The following is a 24,137-nucleotide window of genomic DNA, read 5'->3' as shown; positions in this document are numbered from 1 at the left end:
TATCTCTATTAGGCTGTGTCTGTACGTAGCACTGCAGAGGAGATAGAGGCATATTTGGCTTTCCGAATGGAAAGAAGAGGAAAGCACCTTTTACCACCCTGAGGGGTTAAAAGGAGAAGGGCTCTGTGTGTTCCTGTGTGTGCATGAGGGGAAGTGTAGGGCTGTATTCATGGAATTTCATCCAGTGTGCCTAATTCTGATCTTGCACTAATGAAACTCGATTGATTCTGTGATCTGACTTACAGCGATGGGAGTGAAAGTAGACATCACCTACTTATGAGTGAGATACACATCCACCTGATTCCCACCCCACAGGTCCCACAAGCTCCACAACCTGAGGGAGACTGCCTAAGCCCCTCACTAGAAAACTGGCTCTGGTATGACAGCCTTTCTGCTAGGAGGCCATAATAACTAGCTCTTCCTGCCTGTGCATGAGGGTAGGTTATATTTCCTTTCACTGTAGCAGTGCTTGCTCTTGGCTCGAATGGAGGGTGCGGAGTGGGGGAAGGGGTCTAGTAATACTGTTGTGAGAGAGCCACAGGGTTTAGAGACTATTCATTTCTTGGAAGGGTTGGAGCCTCCTGTGGATTTTTGCTATGACAACAGGTAGGTTGTCCCCCATTCCCACTGCTTGACTGGATTCTAAGGTCAGGCTGACTGGATTCTTGAATTCAGGGAATCCATGTGCTGGGGTCTGTGGGGCCCGGGGGCAGGGGACTGTCAGGTATGTTACAATATAAAATGTTTCTGTCACAAGGTCAGGATTAACCTGAAATGAGCCTAGGGAGACAAGCTGACGTGAGAGGCACATACTAGGAGTCCTGAGACCAGAGGAACGTAATGCCAGGCCTGCTGACCACCGGACGGGCACATGGAGGACACAGTGGGAGTTCAAAGGACACTCTGAGAAGCCTGTAAGCCTAGCTGGGACATAATAACCTGTGGTGTAATATATAGGAGACCCAGGGACAAGGGGAGGGGCATAGGGCCACTGAGTGATGTTAGGATTTAGATATTCAGGACTGTCGGTAAAGGCCTGTACTCAAAGAATTTAGGTGTATTCTTATCACTTAGCTAGTTATAGAGGTATAAAAGAGAGAATCAAAAACAGTCTGCCGGTGTAAGGGCCTTCTCTTACTGTGACAGTCTGAGGCCCTGTTCTTAGGCTAAGGCCTTTGGCTAAGCAACAGAGGCAGCCATAAACTGTGAAGCGATGGGACACATCCTCACATTCCAAACTAGTCACATTGAAAGAAGGTGCTATTGGGCTGTTAGGAATACAATTCTGTCCTGATAATGCCTATCATCTCCAGAGAAAGGGAAGTGCCTAGAAAATGTAAAAGGAAACTTAGTTTGATAGCATCCTGTCTGGCAAGAACTCACTTATCAATAGCTGGGATGTGAAATCCTCACTTCTGTATTGTTTTGTCATTATAGTTCCCACTTTGCTATTGTTTGTCTGTATAATCTCTGTCTGGTTCTGTGATTGTTCCTGTTTGCTGTATAATTAATTTTGCTGGTTGTAAACTAATTAAGGTGGTGGGATATAATTGGTTACATAATCATGTTACACTATGTTAGGATTGGTTAGTTAAATTTCAGGAAAATGATTGGTTAAGGTATAGCTAAGCAGAACTCAAGTTTTACTATATAATCTATAGTCAATCAGGAAGTGGGAGGGGGTGGGTGTGGGAGATGGTAATGGGGGTAAGGAAATTGGAATCATGTTTTGCTAAAGGGGGAAATGGGAACAAGGACACAGGTGTAAGGCTCTGTGGTGTCAGAGCTGGGAAGGAGGATACTAAGGAAGGAAACTGGAATCATGCTTGCTGGAAGTTCACCCCAATAAACATCGAATTGTTTGCACCTTTGGACTTCGGGTATTGTTGCTCTCTGTTCATGCGAGAAGGACGTGGGTGAAGGAATAAGCCCCCTAACAAGTGACCATAGCTGTGGAATGTTGGGCTGAGTAATCGTGGAAGTAATAGTGGAGATTCAGTGACCACAGGTGGAGATGTACAAGAAGCTCAGGTTTTGACCGAGGCACATCCAAAACCATTTTGAGAGTCTATCCTCTGAAGTTATTAGGATTAGCGAAGGAGAAGATGCTGAGGAAACTCCAGGGGGATTCAGCCAAGGTTTTCTCATCTGCTGGCCCAATAGGGGCATCCGCACAGGGGAATGGAACTGGGTCTCCACCATCAGTTTCTGGGTCCATGGAGGAGAGTGGGGAACAGTGTTATAGATGTGACTCTTCACAGGTTTGAGATGATGGTGGGCATGTGGAGGGGGCTATGCCTCTGACTCCTTTCGGGCTATGCCTTCACTGCAGTGTTAATGCCAGTGATCGGCACTGCGCATGAGTGGCTGCTGCAAAGCTGTGTCTGAGTTACTGGGGGTGTGTTACCAGCCTGAGGGAAAGCATGACCCTGTCTCAACTCACACCCCCACCCAGGACAGCTAGCCTGAGCTGAAAGCTCCCTCAAACTCTTGTGAGGGGGTTTTGTGTGTGGATGGGAGGGGAGAAGGGGGTTAGGGGCTGCAGCCAGGTAAGAGCCCAGACTGACGCTGTAAAGTGAAGATGTCCCTCAGGTGAAGGTGCCAAGGAAGAAGCTTGGCCTGCCTCAGAGGAGAGGCTGCAGGGAGAGCTCTAAGGGGAGGACAGCTGTCGGTCTCTGGCCAGCAGGCATGGTGCTCGCTGGGCCTTGGGAACAAAGGGATATAAAGAGAAAATACCAGCCTAGCCATGGAGGCTGGAGGCACAGCCCGGGGAATTTTCCACACACAGTGTGACTGGCACTCCTGAGGGGAGCTTGGTGGCAGCTGACTGAGACAGGGCTTCTGAGGGGGCATGGGATCCCAAGCCAAGCGGAGGGATAAGTGCAACTCTACCCCCATCCCCACAATCAGCAAATGCAGGAGGCTTCCTTGCTACAGCCCTGGAGTGCTGGGCTCAGCAACTGGCTGTGTAATGGCTAATGAAACAAGACAATCACTGCCAATTATGTCAGAAAAATCACCACTGGAGATAGAGATAACGACATCCCAGTGCAATTCTGTGCCAGGGCTGCTTCCCACCTGTGGCTGCCCCCATCTTGAGTCCGGGCTGCTGCATGCGCTGTTAACAGCCCACAGCAGGGAAAGCCAAGAGCACTGTTTACAATTGATTGAGGCCAACATCGCCCTATGGAAACAATATGATCCTGAATGAGGGCTTTACTGAACGTGCACTCGCTATACCAGGCTTGAATGCCCACTAAAGGCATTCTTATCACCACCTTCCCTCCCTATGTAATGAGGTATTGTATTGCTGATGCACCTGCCACTGTGAGATCTCACTGTGGTTGACATCCCCTACCTGGTACAATTAGAACTGCTTTCACTCTGTCAGGGACCCTGTACTGCTCAGTGGAGATTCTCCTTTGGCTCTAGGGGCAGATGCCTGTTTTTTTGGAGCAGAGGGATTTGAGATCTTGCCTTGATGCTGCTGGGAAGTTCAGAGTGGCCGTGGCATGCAGCATAGTGACAGTCCCAGGAGACATGAATTTGTAATATCCCATGGGAAGGCTGCACTCAAGACAGAGCAGACCATAAACACAAGCAAGATAAGCTTCTGTGGGCCCTTCAGTTACATGTCCTCCTACTATGTGGGGAGAGAGGCCCTAGACTACTTCTGTGGTTTCCACAGTCATTTTCTTGCTCGGGGCCTTGCTGGCTATAAGGGAGGCCTCTTATCAGGAGATATGAGTGGAATGGGACAACATGCCCCAAAGGTTGTGCTGCAGGAGTGGGGTGGATAGAATCTGTGTTCTCTGCTTAGGCTGATAGGTTTCCCATCTCCTGACTTGAGCCCTCAGCACAGGAAGTTGCTCTAGCTCTAGAATTGAAGATGGGAGAAGGGGTGGGAAATTGTGTGTGTGATTAGCCCTGGAGGATGAGGCCTTCCATGTGACTCAGCACTGATCTGAAGTGAGGGGGAGCTCAGTCCTGGCCTCTGCTGAGACTGAGAAGGGGCCAAATGCACAGTGATGGGGAAGGGATTGTGATGGGGACACCTGTCCGTGGAAAAGCAAATTCATTGCATACAGGCCAAAGAGCAAACGTCAGACCATAACAAGTTTAATTCACTGCCACAGCAAGCTGGGTCTGAACAAGTGACCCCTGGCCATTACTTGATCTACACTGAACTGTGTCTGGCAGTCTCCCACTGCTGGTCTAACACAGACTTGGTTCTAACAGTGTTCGGAACAGCAGGAGCACTAGCGTGGATCAGCTACTGACTGTGTAACCACAGCTTTGAGCAGAGTTAGGTCAATGACACAGCTCTTTTATTTAAAAAAAAAAAAAGAAAAGAAAAGAAAAAAGAGCCTATGGCTGATCTACACTAGTGATCCCAGTGCTAGAGCAATGGTGGGAGGTTTCAAAGATAGCTCAGTGCAGATGCAGCAGATAAGGTGAAAGGCTCCAGTCCCCAGAGCTAGTCAGCCCCCAAGGGCCTGGATTTTCCTTAAGGAAGTCAGAAGACACTAGTAGAGGGCAGCACTACCTAATTCTCTCAGCTCCTCTCTCAGAGTCCGGGCCTGACACCAAGCCTTGTGTCTATGGCACTCCTTGTGCAGGAGCACCTGGGAAGGTTTAACTAATGAGATCCCTCACTTCAGACCCTTTCCTTTGAAATGCAGCCCCTGCACTAGCTTGTCCTCTCATCACTGCTGAGAAGGAGCTTCTGCAATTTCATTTAAATAGAGATGACTGAAAATGAACCTCTGCAACCAGCCCAGGGTCCTTGATATCCACAACACTATTAACACCGTAGGAAAACAATAATGAATATGCAATGCACTTCTAGTCAAGTGTCCCCTCTGAGGAACAGGGATGGTCAGTGTAAATAAGTCTCCTTTTTTTTTTTTTTTGGTAACAAATGAGTGTTTGCTTATTTAATTTAGACTAGTACCTGTTAGTAAATATTAACCCTTTTTTTGTTCTTATATAGTAAATTCATTTACATATTAATTATTCTCCCAAAATCTTTATGGTATTAGCAAAAAGTGTGTTTGAATTCTAAAAGTGTTGATTTTTAACCTGTGAGTGACCTATATTCAGGAACTTTATGTGGTCAAATATTAAACTGTACTTCATTATGGCTGGTGCCTCCAAGCCTATAGGAAAATAGGTGTCCGTGGAGTCCCATCAAATTCATTGCATACAGGCCAAGGAAACAGTGGTTTCTCTGGCGCAGGTTGAGGGGTGTATGCAACTTGTGTCAAGGCTAAAACGACTGTGGAGACTGAATTCCTTCAGATCCCAGGAGAGGGTGGTTTCTCTGCAACAGCAGAGTTCAGATCTGTTGGTGAAAAAGAGCAAACAAGGGATGCACAGGTTTGAATGACAAAGGAGACTAAATAGCCCTTGTGCTGTTGAAGATGCTATTGTGACCCTCTGCTTCACAGTGGGGACCAGCAATGGCGAAAGCAAGAACAGGCAAGAATGGTCTCCTCTTTGATGGGAGTAGGAGGCATGTGGGAGGTGGCAGCAGGTCAAGACTGACAAGTGTTGTTGCAGTGTTAAACTAAATTCCTTCTTCTATAAATAACACTGGCAATATTAATGAAAACCCCAGATACATTTTATTTGTGTAGGAAGATCAGTGCTGTTTAAAAATCCCTCATTTCAAAACATGACACTTCTCCAGATGCCACATAATGTATGCACCTCTGGCGCTTCAAGGCTCCTCAGTGCCAGGAGAGAACAGTTAGCAGTTTTGCAGTATAGAGGAAGTGACTTTATACCAGCTGGAGGATCGCTGGCCTCAAAGACCTGATCTGTCCAAAAGCAAGTCTAAATAGTCATGTTGGGTTGTGTTCGGGCCAAACCTACCAACCAGGACTCAGAATCAACAACAAAACAGAGGGAGAGAAATATCTAGTAAGCCTGTATGACTTATGGGGACGTTACTAGGCCCTATCAACATGGGTGGAACAACACAGTTTAATTGATTTATGGCCAAATAGGGTTCTACCATAGTTTGGCCACTCCTAAGGGAAACCCGGCTGTTACACTGACTCCTTTGAACAAGTCGATTCACCTTTCTGCCTCCATTTCCATGCCTAAAATGGGAACAGCAATATCCACCTACCCACTGATCCCAAAGGGGCAGGGCGAGATTTAATTCATTAGTGAATATTTGTAAAATTTGTGGACGACAAAAAGCGCTATGCAAGCCCAATCTCGTGAGGTGCTGAGTACCCTTGTTGGGTTAAATCCTGACGTTCTTACTCCAGTGTTATTTGGGCAACTGATGTCGGTGGGGGTAAGGCCTGAGAAAAGACTAAGAATTCTCTGTGTCTCTAGATTTGTATAAGGTTGCCCATCACTGTGGTATCTGGGCACATGATGTGACTGCAGTAGGGAGCTGAGGGCACTAGACCTTTTTCTGGGGTATTATTACAGCAGATAGAGCTGTTGTGACCTGCACTCTGCCCCTTGTTTTCCTGGTCAGCAAGGCTGCTCTCCAGTCTTTTGGCTTTGAGTCTGTATGTGCTGGGGCTGAGGTGGTGGTCTGGCACCAGCTGACTGGGGGCCTGGCTCCAGTCAAAGAGGCTCCCTTGTTCAGCTCCGTTACTGTCTGTAAAGTTTCTCAACAAGGCGGATTTGTGCTGTTTGCCCATCTGGACCAGATCTACAATAAGAGGCACTGTGAGATTCGCCAGGACCTTTCCCCCTTTCTGCAGCCTGGCGCTTGGCCCCAGGCATGCAGAGATTTAAAGGGACACCCGCTGCTCACTGTGCTGTGGCTTGCACTTGCCTGTAACAGGCTTCTAGACCAGTGACCATCCCACTTCTCCTGACAAGGCTGTCCTTGTCCACCTGGCAAACACTAGTTGCCTCCCTTGCCCCACCTTGCGTGTGGAGCGGAAGCCCCAGACATGGCTGTACAGCATGAGCACCAGCATCTCTGAGGAGGTGAGTCCTGCTTTGGGCACTGTCTGGGTTAGTTACATGTGAGCAGAGGGAACAGGCGAACCCAAAATGCCAGAGAGGGAGAATGATGGCACAAATATTTTTTGGGTTTTTTTTGTAGGACCTAAATAATGTTGCCTATTGCTTTTATTTCTTGGGGCAGAGCAGTGGATTTTTCTAAAATATTTCAGGTCTGCTCTTCCCCAGATTATTCGAATCCTTAAGATTCAGGCCTAAGTTACTTGACAAAACAACCTTGAAGCAACTCCACTGATTTCAATAGAATTACAACAGCGGTGAATTTGACCCAGTTTAAAATGATTCAGAGAGCCTAGTGGTGTTGGAAAGGGAAAACAGGTGGGGAATGGAAGGAGATTGGCGAGGGCCAATACTTCCTCCTTCTGCCCCTGTTATGGGTGAAAACACATTCACCCCTTCCTGTCCCAGCAGGACTTTATCTTGCTCTCACTGCAGCTGGAGGCAACTCCACAGGCGAGATCAAAGGAGCTGATCCAGGGACACTAGCCATTCCCAGACTCATTCCCCTCTGCTATCAGACAAGAAGGCCAACAGCACCTAAGAGAACCCTGCTGCCCAACAAAACCTTTTAAGGGAGATTAACTTTGGGTCCGACCTTGCCAGTTACTAAGCACCTCCTATTTGGTTCTGAGCACCATTAAGTTCCAGTTTAACTAGTGGAATTTAGGGGTGCTCATCACTCTCAGAATTGGGCCCTTATTTATTCTGACCTTTTAAAAACCTCTCCTTTCACTCCTACACCTGAAATCTGTGTGGGAGCTCTGCCTAACATGCAAGCTCAGGTGGCTCTGTTCACTTTGGCAAGAGAAGAGAAGGGGAGTGGACTGGCTGGATCATGAGGAGAACTGGGAACGTTTCTTCACAGAGTAAGTCAAGAACATAAATATAGCCCCCTAGACAGACCCTTGAAGCCTTTTCCTTTACCAGACCTGGCTCCAGTGCTCTCTGCCTTACTGCCATTTTCATGCCCCAGCCTTCTGACCAGTCTCCTCAGAGTCTCAGCGAAGGCTGGGTGTCTTGCACTTGACATGCTCATCAAAAGGGGTGCCCCCCAGCAAGCGCCTCTACCCCGTGGCCATAAAGAATCAAGGGTAAGAGCGAGGAGATGAGAAGGCCAAGAACGTAAATATCAGAGGAAGAGTTGATTACCCTATGGTGTCCACTGCTGCCTGGCCTGGTTTGCATGGCTGGATGGTCTTTGCCAGTTTAAGAAGAGCTCAAGATCTCATCAATAACCACAGTGGCAGCACAGCCCCCCCCATCACCATGCTAGGTTGTTGGCAGCTGGAGGATGGTACACAACCCTTCTAGCAGCATAGTGCATCCTAGCACCATGCTGAGGCTGTGTTGGGAGCACCATTATGGTGACTTTCATCCAGTCTGACCATGAATTGACTGTTGCCCACATTTCCAAAGCGGATTATGGAGAAGGACAGCACCCCCAGTAGCAGGGCATTGCCAAGGTAGGGCATTAGCAAGGTGGGTTATATCTGGGTTAAGGAGGACAGCACCTCCAGCAGCAAATACCCTCTGTCACTTTGCTGGGGTGTTGTGAGATGGCACCTGTCCAAGTTGTGCCACACAGTAGCCTAGCACCCCCAGCTCTGTGATGGTGGGGGTACTGGAAAGATGGAGTGTCCCATTTTAGACTGATACACTCCCAGCCGTACATCATCCCATGTTACCATGCTGATTATGTATTGGTGGATGGAACATGTCTCTGTTTTGGAGGGCAGCAGCTCCAGCATCATAGCACCCTCTAAAGCCATACTGGGGAGTTGGACGATGAGCTTATCTTGGTTATGGACAGCTGCAGTGCAGCACTCCCCCAACTCCTTGCTAGGAGATGGAGCATGTCTAGATGATAAAGGCCAGTGCCTCAAGCAGCACAGCGAACCCCAACGCCATGCTAGGGTATGGGTGGATGGAGCACGGCCAGGTCCTTACGGGCAGCATAGTGCCCCCTAACACCATGCAGAGTGTGCCCAAGTTTCTCAGCTGGTACTAGAAGTTCTGGGTCAGAGAGAAACAAGGTCCTGGCAAAGCTACTAGTGTCCTGACTGGTGTTGGTGGAAGGTTCTAGCCCACACAGCAGTGTGCACATGAGACCGGGAAGACGTAGCGGCTCCCCTGCCTGGCGCCATGTCACATCAGGGTGCCTGGTGGATGTCCTCGGACCGCAGCACTTTGTAGATCACCCAGTAGAAGATGTTAAACACCAGGAAGGTGAAGGGGAAGACGGCTCGGGAGATAGTGTCGATCCGCTTGGCCCTGTCGACATAGCGCCTAAGGATTGCCTCTCCCTCCCTCAGGAAGGGTGTCGGTGGAGCGGGGCTGTAGATGCTGGGACCCTCCACGGTGCTGCCATCCTTCACATGCAGGCAGTGGCCTAGGCCGTAGCCACGGAAGTAGAAGCGGCTCTCACGGACGACCTCTTCCTCCTGGAGAGATGCAGATGAGAGGGGAAGGGAATGGCATGTGAATTCAGTGTCACTGGCCACAGTTAGACACCAGACAGTGAGAGATGGTGTTGCAGGAGTGTCTATACAGGGAGTGTATATATACACATGGCTTGTTTTGATTATATACAGTGTATCTGTATACTGTGTGGAGATGTGTGTGTATATATAGTCCTACATATACACACTATCTATACCAGCACATGGATATATCGAATTTAGAAATACCAAATACCGTCACACACATTTATAAGTCTGGATTGTGCAGGTAGAAGGGTCAGGCTAGCAGATCCCATAGCAGGAAGTCCCACTGTAGCCAATGGGATTGTGCATGGGCCCAGGGGTTCACACTCACGCATGCCTTTGCTGGGCCAGGGCTGTGCTTTCCATGCATCTGTCCTATAGGCAGTGATGTGTGAGTAGCTAAGACAGTGGTTCTCAACCTGCGGTCGCTTGTGGACCCATCAGCACACAGCTGTGACATCCTCAGGGCCATACAGGTAGCGTGTATATATATATATTGTGTGGATGTGGCCCACATAAATAGAGAGAGCTTTTGCATATGCGGCCTACAATGGTAAATAGGTTGAGAACCACTGAGCTATGATAATCATAGACTTTAAGGTCGGAAGGGACCATTATGATCGTCTAGTCTGACCTGCACAACGCAGGCTACAGAATCTCACCCACCCACTCCTGTAACAAACCCCTAACCTATGTCTGAACTACTGAAGTCCTCAAATCATGGTTTAAAGACTTCAAGGTGCAGAGAATCCTCCAGCAAGTGACCTGTGCCCCATGCTGCAGAGGAAGGCGAAAAACCCCCAGGGCCTCTGCCAATCTGCCCTGGAGGAAAATTCCTTCCCGACCCCAAATATGGCGATCAGCTAAACCCTGAGCATGTGAGCAAGACTCACCAGCCAGACACCCAGGAAAGAATTCTCTGTAGTAACTCAGATCCCACCCCATCTAACATCCCATCACAGGCCATTGGGCATATCTACTGCGAATAGTTGAAGATCAGTTAATTGCCAAAATTAGGCTATCGCATCATATCATCCCTTCCATAAACTTATCAAGCTTAGTCTTGAAGCCAGATATGTCTTTTGCCCCCACTGCTTCCCTTGGAAGGCTGTTCCAGAACTTCACTCCTCTGATGGTTAGAAACCTTCGTCTAATTTCAAGTCTAAAATTCCTGATGGCCAGTTTATATCCATTTGTTCTTGTGTCCACATTGGTACTGATCTTAAATAATTCCTCTCCCTCTGTGGTATTTATCCCTCTGATATATTTATGGAGAGCAATCATATCTCCTCTCAGCCTTCTTTTGGTTAGGCTAAACAAATCAAGCTCTTTGAGTCTCCTTTCATAAGACAGACTTTCCATTCCTCGAATCATCCTAGTAGCCCTTCTCTGTACCTGTTCCAGTTTGAATTAATCTTTCTTAAACATGGGAGACCAGAACTGCACACAATATTCCAGATGAGGTCTCACCAGTGCCTTGTATAACAGTACTAACACCTCCTTATCTCTACTGGAAATACCTCGCCTGATTTATCCCAAGATCGCATTAGCTTTTTTCACGGCGATATCACATTGGTGGCTCATAGTCATCCTGTGATCAACCAATACTCCGAGGTCCTTCTCCTCCTCTGTTACTTCCAAGTGATGCGTCCCCAGTTTATAATAAAAATTCTTGTTATTAATCCCAAAATGCATGGCCTTGCACTTCTCACTATTAAATTTCATCCTATTGCTATTACTCCAGTTTAATATTAATTAATTATTCATCCGTTCCACATAGTGTACTTCCCCCAAAGATCTGGAGCAGGAACCAGTTACGTGTACATACCAGCATAGAAAAGCCAGGAAATCACTGCTAAGTGCTTATCCAGCCCTGGTAACCTCTGAATTATTTTACCCACAACGTTCCCACCTCCGTGCACACAGCGCGCAGCCTGCACCTCGGGTCGGGCGGCGGAGCCGGGAATGGCTCTTCTCAAATTGCTCAGGAGGTTGAGGGGGCGTAGTGGAAGGAAATGGCTTGCATGCATGGTGGCAGGGTTCCAGTGGATGGGTGTGTTTCAGGGTGTTGTGGCTGATGGGAGGAACGGCGTGTTTGTAATAGCAGTCATCAGGGGTGTGAGGAGGACGCGCGCTGGGTTTTAGCAGTAGCTGATCGGGGGAAGGTTGAATGTGGAGGTGGAGGGAGGAGGCCAGTGCATTGCATGGTATGCAGGTGATGTAAGAGCTGAAACCATTGCGCCTCTCCCCTCAGCTTCTCTTACTCCAGGCCTTCCCCATCCTGTCTACACACAACCCTGCTCCCCCACATCCTCACCTGCCCCATATTTCTCCTGCATAGCCCCTCGCCACCCGCCTCCCCCATGCTGCTGCTGTATGATGGGTGAGCAGAGCAATAGGAGTAACCAGTGGGCAAATGGGGAAGAGGATTGTGGTGGGGGAGGTCAGGGCCTCCACATCAGTGCTTGAAGGACTCCCCAGCGCACTGAGGCAGCAGCCCCGCTGCGAGCCCCTGATGCACCATTGCCTTGGTGCAGATGCCGACGCCCCCATTGTTTGCTGCTTGGGGTGCTTGAGAGCCATGGCAGCAGCATCCAGGAAGCCAAAGTGTCCCTGCCTGGAGACATTATCCTTGGAAGAGTTACCAGGCCAGGGCTGGAGAATATAAGAACGGCCATACTGTGTCAGACCAAAGGTCCATCTAGCCCAGTATCCTGTCTTCCAACAGTGGCCAATGCCAGGTGCCCCAGAGGGAATGAACAGAACAGGTAATCATGAAGTGATCCATCCCCTGTTGCCCATTCCCAGCTTCTGGCAAACAGAGGCTAGGGACACCAACGCTGCCCATCCTGGCTAATAGCCATTGATGGACCTATCCACCATTAATTTATCTAGTTCTTCTTTGAACCCTGTTATAGTCTTGGCCTTCACAACGTCCTCTGGCAAGGAGTTCCACAGGTTGACTGTGTGTTGTGTGAAAAAAATACTTCCTTTTGTTTGTTTTAAACCTGGTGCCTATTCATTTCATTTGGTGGCCCCTAGTTTGTGTGTTATGAGAAGGAGCAAATAACAATTTCTTTCTTACTTTCCCCACACTAGTCATGATTTTATAGACCTCTATCATATTCCCCCTTAGTCATCTCTTTTCCAAGGTGAAAAGTCCATACTCCTAATAATTTTTGTTGCCCTTTTCAGAACCTTTTCCAATTCCAATATATCTTTTTTGAGATGGGGTGACCACATCTCCACGCAGTATTCAAGATGTGGGTGCACCATGGATTTATATAGAAGCAATTGGATATTTTTGGTCTTATTATCTATCCCTCTCTTAATGATTCCCAGCATTCTGTTCACTTTTTTTGACTGCTGCTGCACATTGAGTGGATGTTTTCAGAGGTCTATCCACAATGACTCCAAGATCTTTTTCTTGAGTAGTAACAGCTAATTTAGACCCCATCATTTTTATATATATATATATATATATATATATATATATATATTATGTTTTCCATGTTTATGGAGACTCACTGCAATCACTGGAGTGTGAAAGAGAGGGACTGTAATACAAAAAATGTTAACAACCCCTTAACTCTGGGTCACTACCGATGCCTCCACGATGCAGGGATACAGTGGCAGATGGTGTAAAGGCCTGATCAGCATCCGCTTGGGATGGCTGGGCGGGCCCCACTGTCGCTATACATTGTGAGGACATGTAGCAAACGACACCCATTGTTGTGTGTCTATAGAACAAGACTTAAAGACATAAGCAGCCATATTATAATAGGATTGCAGGCAGTGCTCAGGGGCCCAGAATTGATGCCCAGGCTGCTGGGGTGAGGTAGGTGAGCTCTGAGCTGCTGTTTCTAACCCCGTCTGCTTACACTGCATTATTGTCCCATAGAGGCCAGGGCCAGAATAATCTACCTCAATGAGGAGTTCCAAGGCTGAAATATTTAGTGGGCCAAATTTAGTCCTGACATCAACAGGATCCAGCAGCCCTTCAATGGACTTGCTCCCAACTATGCCAGCGATTATTTTGGAAAGAAATATGATCTTGAGGTTAAACTATGGGGCTGGAACACAGGTGACTTGGGATCAACATATGGCTCCGCCATAGCCCTTGGACAAGTCATTTGATGTCTGTACCTCACTCCCCAAGCTTCTGTTTGTGTGTTGTAACTCTTTCTCTACCCACTCTCTTGTCTATTTAGGTTGTAAGTTCTTCAGGGCTGAGACTGTCCCGTTCTGTTCAGAATGACTGATACAATGGGGTTCTGATCTCAGCTGGGGGTCTCTGAACACTATTGTCCTACAGACAATCATGAAAAAGGTGTCGGTAAGGGGCTGTCAGATCCTCGGATGAAAGAGGCTACAGAAATGGTAAAGCATGATTATTCATCATCATCGTGCTTATTTCTCACTTTCACCAGGGTCCTCAGCACAGACCCACTCATCTCATTGCATGAATGAGCAGGGACCAAACTCCTCCCCAATGTTAGTTTCTGGGGTGGAGAGCAGCCAGCTTGGGGGCTCTCATGCAGAAAGAGCACTGACTTGGCTCTTTAACAGGTAACCTGCCTACTAAGCAAGTCTCTCCCAGGGGGGAGAACAGGGAGCTGGTAAATTATTGATATTAGTTTTCTTTCATTGAAGAGATTTATTTAGCTCTTTCTTTAGATTTACCGCTAGCTGCAAAATCCAGGAAAGCAGAGAGAGCGCTTGGAAGAATGGCGCACACAGCAGGGTTGCTAAAGGTGAACTTCCAAGCCAGACAGAGGGTTGTGCCCTTCACTGATCCTTTAGGAGCTGGAATGTTACCTCCGCTTTTTCTTACACTGCAGAAGTAGATGCGGTTTGACTCGTCCCTGTTGGCTGGAGAAGTTTGGTGCTTTTGGGAGGAGGATCACCAAACCCCAAGGCTGAACCCTGACCTGCAGTTATATTAGGCCTTGCCTAGACTGAGGCTGTGTCCCAAGAGCTGCCATTAATAGCAGCCATGATGCAACTGCAATAGAGCAAATGTCTAGTGTAGGTAAGCAAACCTCCTCTGTGCACATGTGGAGCAGCCTGACAGCCGGGTGAGCTGCACTGGCGCAAACTGCAGCTGATAGGCCAAGCTCTCTCTGTGTGGGGTTTGTACTGGTGTAACTCTGCTGGTGGGTGGAATTGGGGAAAATCCCTAGATAAGGCTCTGTCGCTGGACCGAAGAGTCGGCTGGCTGTGCGGAAGAGAGACTGAAATCAAGAGATGTTAAACTTGACATTCAAATGGAATTTCCTCCCAGGCTGAAATCCTGCTTTGCCAGTTTCATCCAGAAGAGGGAGCAACTCTTGAGTAAAGCCCTGTGTTGGCAGCAAGCTTGAGCTACATTCTGCAGCCAGGTGCTTCCATTCTGTGGCACTCTGGTGCGGCCAACTCGAGTTTCGGTGGCAGTTCCTGGTATAGTACTTGAGTGAGGGTTGGATTCACCTAGACATGAATAATGCAATCACTAGGGAGTCCTCTTGGTTATTTAATCTGAGATGACCTTCTGTTTGTTTTATGCTGCCCTCAAATTGTAAATGTCCAGCGTGCTGCAGAATTTTGCATGGCAGCTGCATAACAAGCTGGCAGCAGGCAGTGAGTCTGGGAGGTAGTCTGGGTTTCTGGGATAGGCACTAGCTGGGTGTTAAGACAATCAGCAGTGGAACTATGCTGTCACTGAAATTCGCACCATGTGTCAGATTTTAAATTGAATGCCCCCTTGAGAAGAAAGGTTCTTCTCAGTTCACCTCTCAGAGAGTTATTCTTTCAGGGTGTCTGCAGACTCAGGCAGACTGCTGCACTGGTTCCATTTGCATCTGGAAAGTTTTCTTCCCGGCCATAAGGGCTAGAAACACAGGCTGAGGTTCTCTGTTGCATTTCCAGGAAGCACTCCACAGAACTCTCAGTCCTGGGGGTGGGCAGGCAAAGGTGACTTTAAGCCGGGGGCTCTGTTACGAGGTCTCCTCATGACAGCACTGCTGTTAAAAGCAACAACATAATGCCACCTTTGTGCCAATCCCTATCCATAGACTGCCATGGGGAAAAGCAGGCGGCTGCCTCTGGCTGGAGGGCTGTGCAAAAAGCAATAATTTCTTTCTGGCTTCAGCAAAGGTTCCACTCTAACAAGTGGCTCTGTGCAAAAGGCATAGTAGTCTTGTGCAGTGGTTCTCAAACTTTTGTACTGGTGACCCCTTTCACATAGCAAGCCTCTGAGTGCACCCCCCCCGCATAGATTAAAAACACTTTTTATATATTTAACATCATTATAAATGCTGGAGGCAAAGTGGGGTTTGGGGTGGAGGCTGACAGCTCATGACCCCCCCCCCCCAATGTAATAACGTCATAACCCCCTGAGGGGTCCCAACCCGCAGTTTGAGAACCCCTGGTCTAGTGTGTCCCATGAGCCAGGAAGACTTTACTCTGTTACACCTGTGCAATCCCAACTCTCTTCAAATTAGGCCCTTGGTGAGATGTGTGCAAACTCCCCCCTCCCCCCCCCACACACACACAATGGGTTTGCCCATCTGCTGCAGACTGGCCTTGCCACTGGAATGTAGGACACAATCCTATCAACAAGGCACAAGAAGGAACAGACTCCAGCTCTCTCTGTCCCCAGCGTTGTCTACACTTGGGGGTTTGCCCCAGTTCCAGCCATTGATACCTGGCCACCAGCCTAGCCTCCCCAGTGCAAACCCCTAGGGTAGCCAGGTAAAGCTGCTGGAACCAGTGGAGCTGGAAGCCGGGTTAAGATGCACTTGGGAAAATGGGAGCTGACAGCACTTTACCCTGCCTACGCTTGGGGTTTGTACCACTGCAGCCACGCTGGTGCCTGGCCAGCAAAGGCTGAAATCAGGACTCCCTGTCAGCACAGGCAGGCCTTAGCTATGCAGGTTCTGCAGTGTTAACAGCAGTAACACTCAGCACACACTTATGATAGTGCCTCTGTCAGCAGCTCTAACTCTCCTACAGCCCAGGGGCTGAGAATGGCTGAGTAAGGAGGTGTCAGTTCTGCGCAGACCCTGTTCTTTAAACAGCTTCAGTTAGGGCCCCAACTACACTCCAGACACAGCTGTGTCGGGGGACCCGGTAACAGCACTGTAATGCTGCCAATCTGGAGCACAGATTGGCCCTTATGATGGAAACTCCTTGGAGCAGGCAGCTGGGCCCAGTTCTGCTCTTTGCGAGGCTGGGGAAAATCACTGGGTTCAGTAGGTTTGTCCCAGATTTACACTGGGGAGACAGAGCAGAATGTCTCCTCTTGTCTTTAATGGCGCTTTAAGTGGAAGGATTGCATACACTCTGATGGCACAAAATATGCCGGTGAGTAATTATGCAGAAGGGAAACCAGGAACATCCAATCTAAGTTGGCTTCTATTATCCTTTTTGAATTATGGAGCCGTGAATTCAGAGTAGGGAGGTGGTACAGGAAACTGGCTGTGCCGAGGGAGATGAGTGGGGCTGAGGCAGCTCGGAGGTGTGCACGGATGACTGGTAAGACAGCTGGACTTTCTGGGACTGGTGGGGATCTGCAACAGGATGCCTAGGGGGGCTGCGAGAGATCACAAAGGGAGAGCAGCAGCGGAGGAGACATGCAGGGTTGCAGTGCGTTGTTGTTAGTAGCAAACATGGGCATTTTATTCTGCCTGACAGTGAAACTCTTTAGAAGGTTCCTTTGAGGATGTTGGGGAGTCCAAGAGCAGCACTAACAAAAATACAGGAAGCCATTCTGACCTGCCCCGAGTGTGACAGTCCTGCGTGCGCATCCAAATACACCCTCCCCACTTGGACCTGTACTGAGTTTATTAGTCTTGTTTCCACCCTCACCACTCTGACCTGCACCGATCCCTGTTGTTCTCACTGAATTTAGCATTCAGGTTAGAACACTGTTTGCTTGCCCTGCACTTGCCTGCCACACCTGCCTTCACCTGTCGCACCTTTCTGAACACCATATGCATGTCCTCACTGTGCTGGACTTTGTGTGTTTATGACCAGAGTGTCTCTGCCCAGGGGTTCTCCAAGGTCTTCTTACGCCACCCCTCTCCCGGTGCACTGGCCTGTCCAGCTGTAGTCACTGTCCTCAGGCACGAAGGCTCAGAGGAGCTGCTGCCACTCCTGGGAGTGCGTTTGGAAGAAATTCCCAGGATCACTGGTAAGAAAGCTCTGACTCAGGGGTGGGCAAACTTTTGGGCCTGAGGGGCACATCGGGTTGTGGAAATTGTATGGCGGGCCATGAATGTTCACAAAATTGGGGGTAGGGCTGTGGGAAGGGGTGAGGACTCTGGCTGGGAATGCAGGCTCGGGGATGGGGCCAGAAATGGGGAGTTCAGGGTGTGGATGGGGGCTCCAGGTTGGGGTGCGGGGTGGGTGGGTGAGGGCTGGAGTTGCAGGGTTTGGGGTGCAGGAGGGGGCTCCAGGCTGGGACCAAGAGGTTCAGAGGTTGGGAAAGGGTCAGAGCTGGGGAAGGGGGTTGGAGTACAGAGGAAGAGTGTGAGGGCTCTGGATGGGGATGTAGGCTCTAGGGTGGGGCTGGGGATAAGGGGCTTGGGGTACAAGAGGGGGCTCTGGGCTGGGATCGAGGGGTTCAGAGGGCAGGAGGGGGATTAGGGCTGTAGCAGTGGATTGGAGTGCAGGGGGGAGCTCAGGGGTGCAAGCAGCTCCTGGAAGCTTGTCCTCCCTCCGGCTCTGAGGCGTGGCAAGGCGGCTCTGCGCGCTTCCCCGTCTGCAGTTACCACCCTGCAGCTCCCTTTGGTCAGGAACCACGGCCAATGGGAGCTGCGGGGGCAGGGCAGGGTGCAGAGCCACCTGGCTATGCCTTCGCTTATTACGTAGAAACCGGAGGGGGGTCATGCCAGCTGCTTCCTGGGAGCCATGTGGAGCGGGGCAAGCCCCCGACCCCACTTCCGGCTGGAGCTGAGGGCCGCATTAAATGGTTTGATGGACCAGATGTAGCCTGTGGGCCGTAGTTTGCCCACCCCTGCTCTGACTGGACATTCTTCCATGGTCCCTAGAGAGCTGCTTTGTCTGCCCATGGGGAATCCGTAAGAAGCAGTGACTGGCATGCAGGACAGGAGATTGCCCTTCTGAGGAGAGATGCGGAGTAGAAGCCTCAAAAGGAAGAGGGGGAGATGACTAGACACAGGATTGGGGGTCAGAATGCCTGAATTTTAGACCCGGCTCTGCCATTGTTTCACTGTGGGGCTTCAGGCAAGATCCTTCATGTCTTAGTCCCTCTGAGGGATGTTTGCAAAAATGCTTTGGAGAAGGTGCAAGTCAAGGAATGTGACAGTGTTGCTTCATAGATCAGCAACACATCTTCTATACATCAGTCACCCCCGCTCCGAGGTACTTCTCATTACCCCTATTTTACAGAGAGGGAAACTGAGGCACATAATGGCAGAATGCTTTGCCCCAGGTCAGACAGTGACAGAGCTGGGATTGGAACCCAAAAATTCCTGCTGTGTCCTAGTCACTATGTACACCTGCCCTGAACAGTGAGATTGTTTCACTCCCTTTAAATCCGAACACCACCCACTCCCCGCAAGTACGTTTGTGGCTCTCATCTTCCAAGCCTTTGAGCATCCCTGCAGGATAACTTTGCTGTGGCGCCAGGCCTGGCCACGGATGCAGCTATCCCCAGTGGAAAGGCCTACCCCATTTTTCCGTGGGTGAGGGTGCAGGTGTGAGCTTGGTGGGGTTGGGGGAGGTTAACATAAAAGAAGGGGACAGAATGGGCTGAGCCAGGGAGGTTTCTCACGGTGGGGGGTGGTTGGTTTGCTTTTACCCTGGAGCTGGAGCTGCAGAACTGAGAGAGTGTTCTGTAGGTGGGCTCATGGCTGCGCAGGGTGTTCAGCAGCTGCAAGGACTCCAGGCTGGGCGTCTGGCTGCTCAGACCCTTTTGGAATCCAAGAGTGCAGACCAAACAAAAGCAGGACAATGGATGATTGGTGGCTCCACCAGCCAGCACACGTGCACAGAAGCTTTGAGCAAAGGCTGTAGTGCCAGGGAAAAGGAGGTGGGATATAATGGGCAAGGGTGAAGGGTGCCCACCTGGTGATGCAGTGCTGGGGAGAGTGAAGTGGCGGGTTATGGAGGAATGTATCTTGGGCAGCACAGCGCCTCTAGCATGGGTGTCTGGAGAGGTGGGATAGCAGCACTGTGCCCACAAGCAATACGGATGTGCCAGGAACATGTCCAGACTGAGGGTCTGATTCTGGCAGGTGCTGAGCACCCTGATCTCACATTAACTGCAACAGAAGATGTGGACGTATGTCCCCTTTCAGGATGGAATGAGGGAGTGGGGCTGATGGCCTGCAGTCAGGCTCTGCAGGCCTGATTCTGCCATGCAGCTTGGGTCGTGCATTCACACCTGGGCCAGGTGGCTGTCATACGCTCCCCTTCTGGTGAGAGGCAGGGAAGAATCAGGCCCCTTATTCACCAGGCTCCATTGAGCCTTTCCTTCTGAATAATCAGGATCTGCAGTAGTTCTGTTATCCACCGGAGGGCACCGACCCAGCCCCTCTGAATGTAATGAGGACAGTGGAAAGTGAGAAGCACAACTTAATTACAAATTGAATAGGAGAGCTGCAACGTGCCACCCCTGGAGCTGGCTGCCTGGGCTTGCCAATCTCATGGAAATCAGGCCTCATCTGTTTCTTCCAGGGGACGCTTTATTTCTATCTGCCTTTTGCTCCCTGCCTTGGAGCCCCCTGGAAGGCAGCAGGGAGGCTCCTGCTGATGATGGGGTGTTGGCACAACCTCCACCTGAGCAGATTGCCGCATGGCCCGGGCAGCTGGCTCGGCTGGAGGAAGAGGAGCTTCGGTGAGGGCTGGTGTCTGAGCCCAGGCCCCACTCAGCTGTCGCAATCCACGGCCAGTTGGTGCAGAGACTTGGGGAGGCTGGTTTTCTGCCTTGGCCGGGGTCGCTTGCTGGTCATGAGCAGCAGCATATGGGCCTGGCATATGGGCACTCCCCAGCCTCTAGTGCAAGCAGGCAGGGGCCCTTCACTTCAGATCAGAGCTCCACTGATGAAGTGAGCTGTGGCTCACGAAAGCTTATGCTCAAATAAATTGGTTAGTCTCTAAGGTGCCACAAGTATTCCTTTTCTTTTTACTATTAACAAGCACCACCTATCTGGGCTCGGTCACTAGGCAACCAACACGCAGCTCCAGCTCGGCAATGCTGCTTTTACTTATTTAGAGCCTGTTTGATGTCCTGACTGTTGATTAGCAGCATATCCTCTGTTGCCATGACAACATACTGATAACCCTGCCCCTGGGACAACACACCCACACCTTAAAGCACAGAGAGTGATGGCATTTCCTGCAGGAGGAAAGCGGCTGCCCTGGATTAATCCCTGTGCCCCCGCCCAGCCTGCTGGCCCAGGATGGGGCTCCAAGGGGAGATCTCTGGGGACCACACACACAGTCCTTTCTCTGCTCCGTGTATTGAGGCCTTCTGCTGGCAGGAGTGCGAGGCCCTAGAGGAGGTTTTACCAGGTCTCCTGTTTCCACCCACTGAGTCTGGGGTTAGGATGGGCAGCGTGACTGAGCTGGCGGCACTGTGCCTCAGGGCCTCCCCCATCTCGGGCCTGATCTGGTCCCAGCCACATCAATGATAAATCTCTTCTTAGCTTTAGTGGGAGCAGGACTGGGCCTCGTGAGGCTCATACTGAGGGCAGCAGGATGCTTCGGGGATATTTTACAGGTGTCTCAGGGCTGTGGGATTCCAGAGCTGGCTCTGCTCAAGGCAGCTCGCAGGTAACAGAACCCTCCGGCCAGGCCTGGGCCCACGGGCCATAGGCGGAAGGAATAAGGTGCCATCAGGCCTTTGGCAGGCCACTGTCTCCCGCAGCTCGATGCTATAACTGGGCTCCATGCCCCCCGGAAGGAGGCACTGCCTGCTCCCAGCCCCCTGTTGTCATTCTAAGATGGCTGGGAATTTGCTGGGCAGCAGGTTTGCAGGTTGGTGAGTCTCGTAAGGCTCATTGCCTGGGTGCCCCAAGCCTGGGTGCATCTCGCAGGGCAGTCCCCTGGGCTCCCTGGAGCAGAAGCTCTGGGACACGACTGAGAGAGCCTAGTTAAACTCCCGGCGCAGGCCTCTCCAACCACTCAGGGCTCCGGGGGTGGTCGAGTGCAGAGCATGGGCCTGGGAGGGCCAGCCAGGGAGATCCCCGCTGGCCAGTCCCCATGGTAATGCTGAGGGTGTTGTGTGTGCTGGAGGGTGTGGGGGGACTCACCATCCTCTGGCGCCGCTGCCTCCTGCGTAGGCGTATGAACTCCTTGTGCTGGCGGGAGACGAAGTTGACGGCCGCGTATTCCAGCAGGGCGGCGAAGACAAAGAGCAGGCACACGGCCATCCAGATGTCAATGGCCTTCACGTAGGAGACCTGCAAACCGGCATGGAGGGGGAGTCTGGTCAGAGAGCACAGGGCCTGGGCTGCTCCCGCCTGTGGGGACATGGCCATCCTCTGGCCCCAGGCCTCCCACAGCCTTCTGCTAGACAGAGCCTCTCACCATCTCCTCGGGCCTGCCCAGCCCCTTTCACTTCTCTCTCCTCCCTTTTTCAGCCACACTTCCCCCTCCCCCACCCTCTCTGTCCTTCTCTCGCTCTGCCTCTCCCTCTTTTCATTCCCCGCATCTCTGACCCCAGAGATGATTATGCTAAGGCAGTAAGGAGCGGCCCCGTGTGGGGCCGACCAAGGGGCCATGAAAAGAGGGAAAGAAGAAAATCAATTATGCAGCACTTGACGCATTTTCCACCCATGTGCCTCCTCCTGGCTCCTGCTTTTATTAACCCAAAGCAGCTTTCGCCTCCTGTCGTCGCTGTCGCTGCTTCACTGGGCCCCTGGCAGAACAGCCGTGGGGCTCTGCTGGCTTGGCCAGCAGCCCTCCCCGGCATGGTGTCCTTCCGAGTGCTGCAAGAGACAAGGAGGGTCTTGCTCCCCCTTGGCCCTGAATGACCCAAGGGCAGGCCCTTCCCAGGCTGGCTTCTTGTCCCTTCCTGAGGGCTGACTGAATGGGAGCCCCTTAACCAACGCCACAGTAGACGATGCCAGTCCCAGACACTGCTCATGCCTGGGAGCGTGAGGGGGGCTTGGTGGCCTGAGTCAGTCTTTTCTTAAGAACGAAGAGTGGATTCGAGAGCTGGTTAAAGTCAGGGGCTTGTTGCATCGTTGCCCATACACGGGGCTGGCAGGAGCTGAGCTAGCTTTGCCAAGGCACCTCTGTCCTGGGCTGGAAATCTGTTTCTCTTCCAGTCCTGCCCCACTCCTCACACAGCTCTACCGATGCCCCTCACTCCTGACCTGTGGCCCCCTGCTATTCCAGCCTTGAATCTCCCTTGCCAATCATGCAGTTTTATGATGTGTGAATGGTCAGCAGGACAAGACATCCCAACTCACTTTACTGGTGATCTAAACAAAACCCTCCAGCCTGTGGAGCTGAGAAGCTGGTGTTCTGGTGCACTGCACCACTCATTCGCTCTCTGGGGCAGGGACTGGCACTTACTATGTGTCTGTACGGCACCTGCCGTTAGGGGGCCCTGCTCTCAGTCGGGGCTTCTACTGTCATGCGAATACTGAATAACTCATAACTAGCTCTTGCCCTGTTTGAGCGGAAAGAAGAACCCTTAGTACAATCTCCTTTCCCCTGCTAAAAACTAGAAAACCTCATTTAAATTCCCCACAAAATCTGGACACTCTCCGCTCTGGAAGAACATGGAGCCAGGTTTACAACTAAGCTTACCACCCAATGTGCATCCAGCATGCTGTGATCTTTGGCTCACAGTTAAGCAAAGACTTTTCCTTCCCTGACCCCTTAATAGCACAAGAGAGAGGGCTTGTAAAACTCCTCTGGAGCTGACCCTGCTTATGGTGGCTGTCCTTTCTGTGTATTTCTCTCTGCTTGGATGCTGGTGCTCAAGGACATCAGAGTCAGTGGTTTAGAACTGGTTTTACTCTCAGTGAGTCAATGGCAGGGTTGCAAATGCTGCCAGAGGATGTTTGTTTGCTTTAAAAGATGGTGGTTTCTGCTGGAGTCAGAACAGAAAGGCCTGGGAATGTTCCCTCTCAGTTTAGCTCTTCAGGGCCAGGTTTACCCTGTCAGCATCCAAAACTGTCTCCATCCCTCACTCCCCTTCACGGATCCCAGGTGCTGCAGCTGGGCTTCCTCTAGCTCCTGCAGTCACAGGGACATCACCAACATCTAGGGCGGGACTCTTGGAACATGTGCTTACTGGCTAACAGCATCATTTGGTAGCTGAAAAGACCCTAGCATCATCCTCAGGATGTGCAGGAAGCAGCAAGAAACATTTTGCTTCTGAATTAGGAAACTATAAATAGTTGCGGTGAGCAGATGGGCTGAACGTGTTGGCAGGAGCTGGCCTGGCCGAAAGGGATCTTTTCTGGCAGCAGGAAGCTAAAATTTGAAACACCTCCTTCAACTGCACCAGACAGTGCGAAGTGCTTGTCACCTGGGGACTCAGAGAACAGGCTGGCGCGAGGCACAGTGCATGCTGGGGAGGAGCAAACTGCTCCTGTGCTCAGCTCCACCAGAGTACCTCAACCTCAGCTGCAGAGCCCCCTGCTATTCCAGCTCTGGGCTCCCCACACCCACTCTGCCAATGCCCCTCTC

At 50.7% G+C, this 24,137-nt stretch overlaps 1 protein-coding gene across 1 annotated transcript in view; it reads right to left on the bottom strand.

Annotated features, from left to right (window-relative positions):
- Window positions 1-9,149: 9,149 nt before the first annotated feature.
- Window positions 9,150-24,137, bottom strand: part of LOC144270178 (glycine receptor subunit alpha-4) — a 35,554-nt gene continuing 20,566 nt past the window's right edge. The window contains exons 8-9 of the mRNA XM_077826470.1: window positions 21,743-21,892; window positions 9,150-9,440 (exon numbers count right to left, since the gene is read on the bottom strand). Coding sequence (XP_077682596.1) covers window positions 9,150-9,440; window positions 21,743-21,892 — 441 coding nt within the window. The remainder of the gene's footprint in view (window positions 9,441-21,742; window positions 21,893-24,137) is intronic.

The sequence above is a fragment of the Eretmochelys imbricata genome, chromosome 9 (assembly GCF_965152235.1).
Source record: "Eretmochelys imbricata isolate rEreImb1 chromosome 9, rEreImb1.hap1, whole genome shotgun sequence".
NCBI classification, from domain to species: domain Eukaryota; kingdom Metazoa; phylum Chordata; order Testudines; family Cheloniidae; genus Eretmochelys; species Eretmochelys imbricata.
Note: the sequence above shows the minus strand (reverse complement) of the source record. Positions and strands in the feature narration are given on the sequence as shown.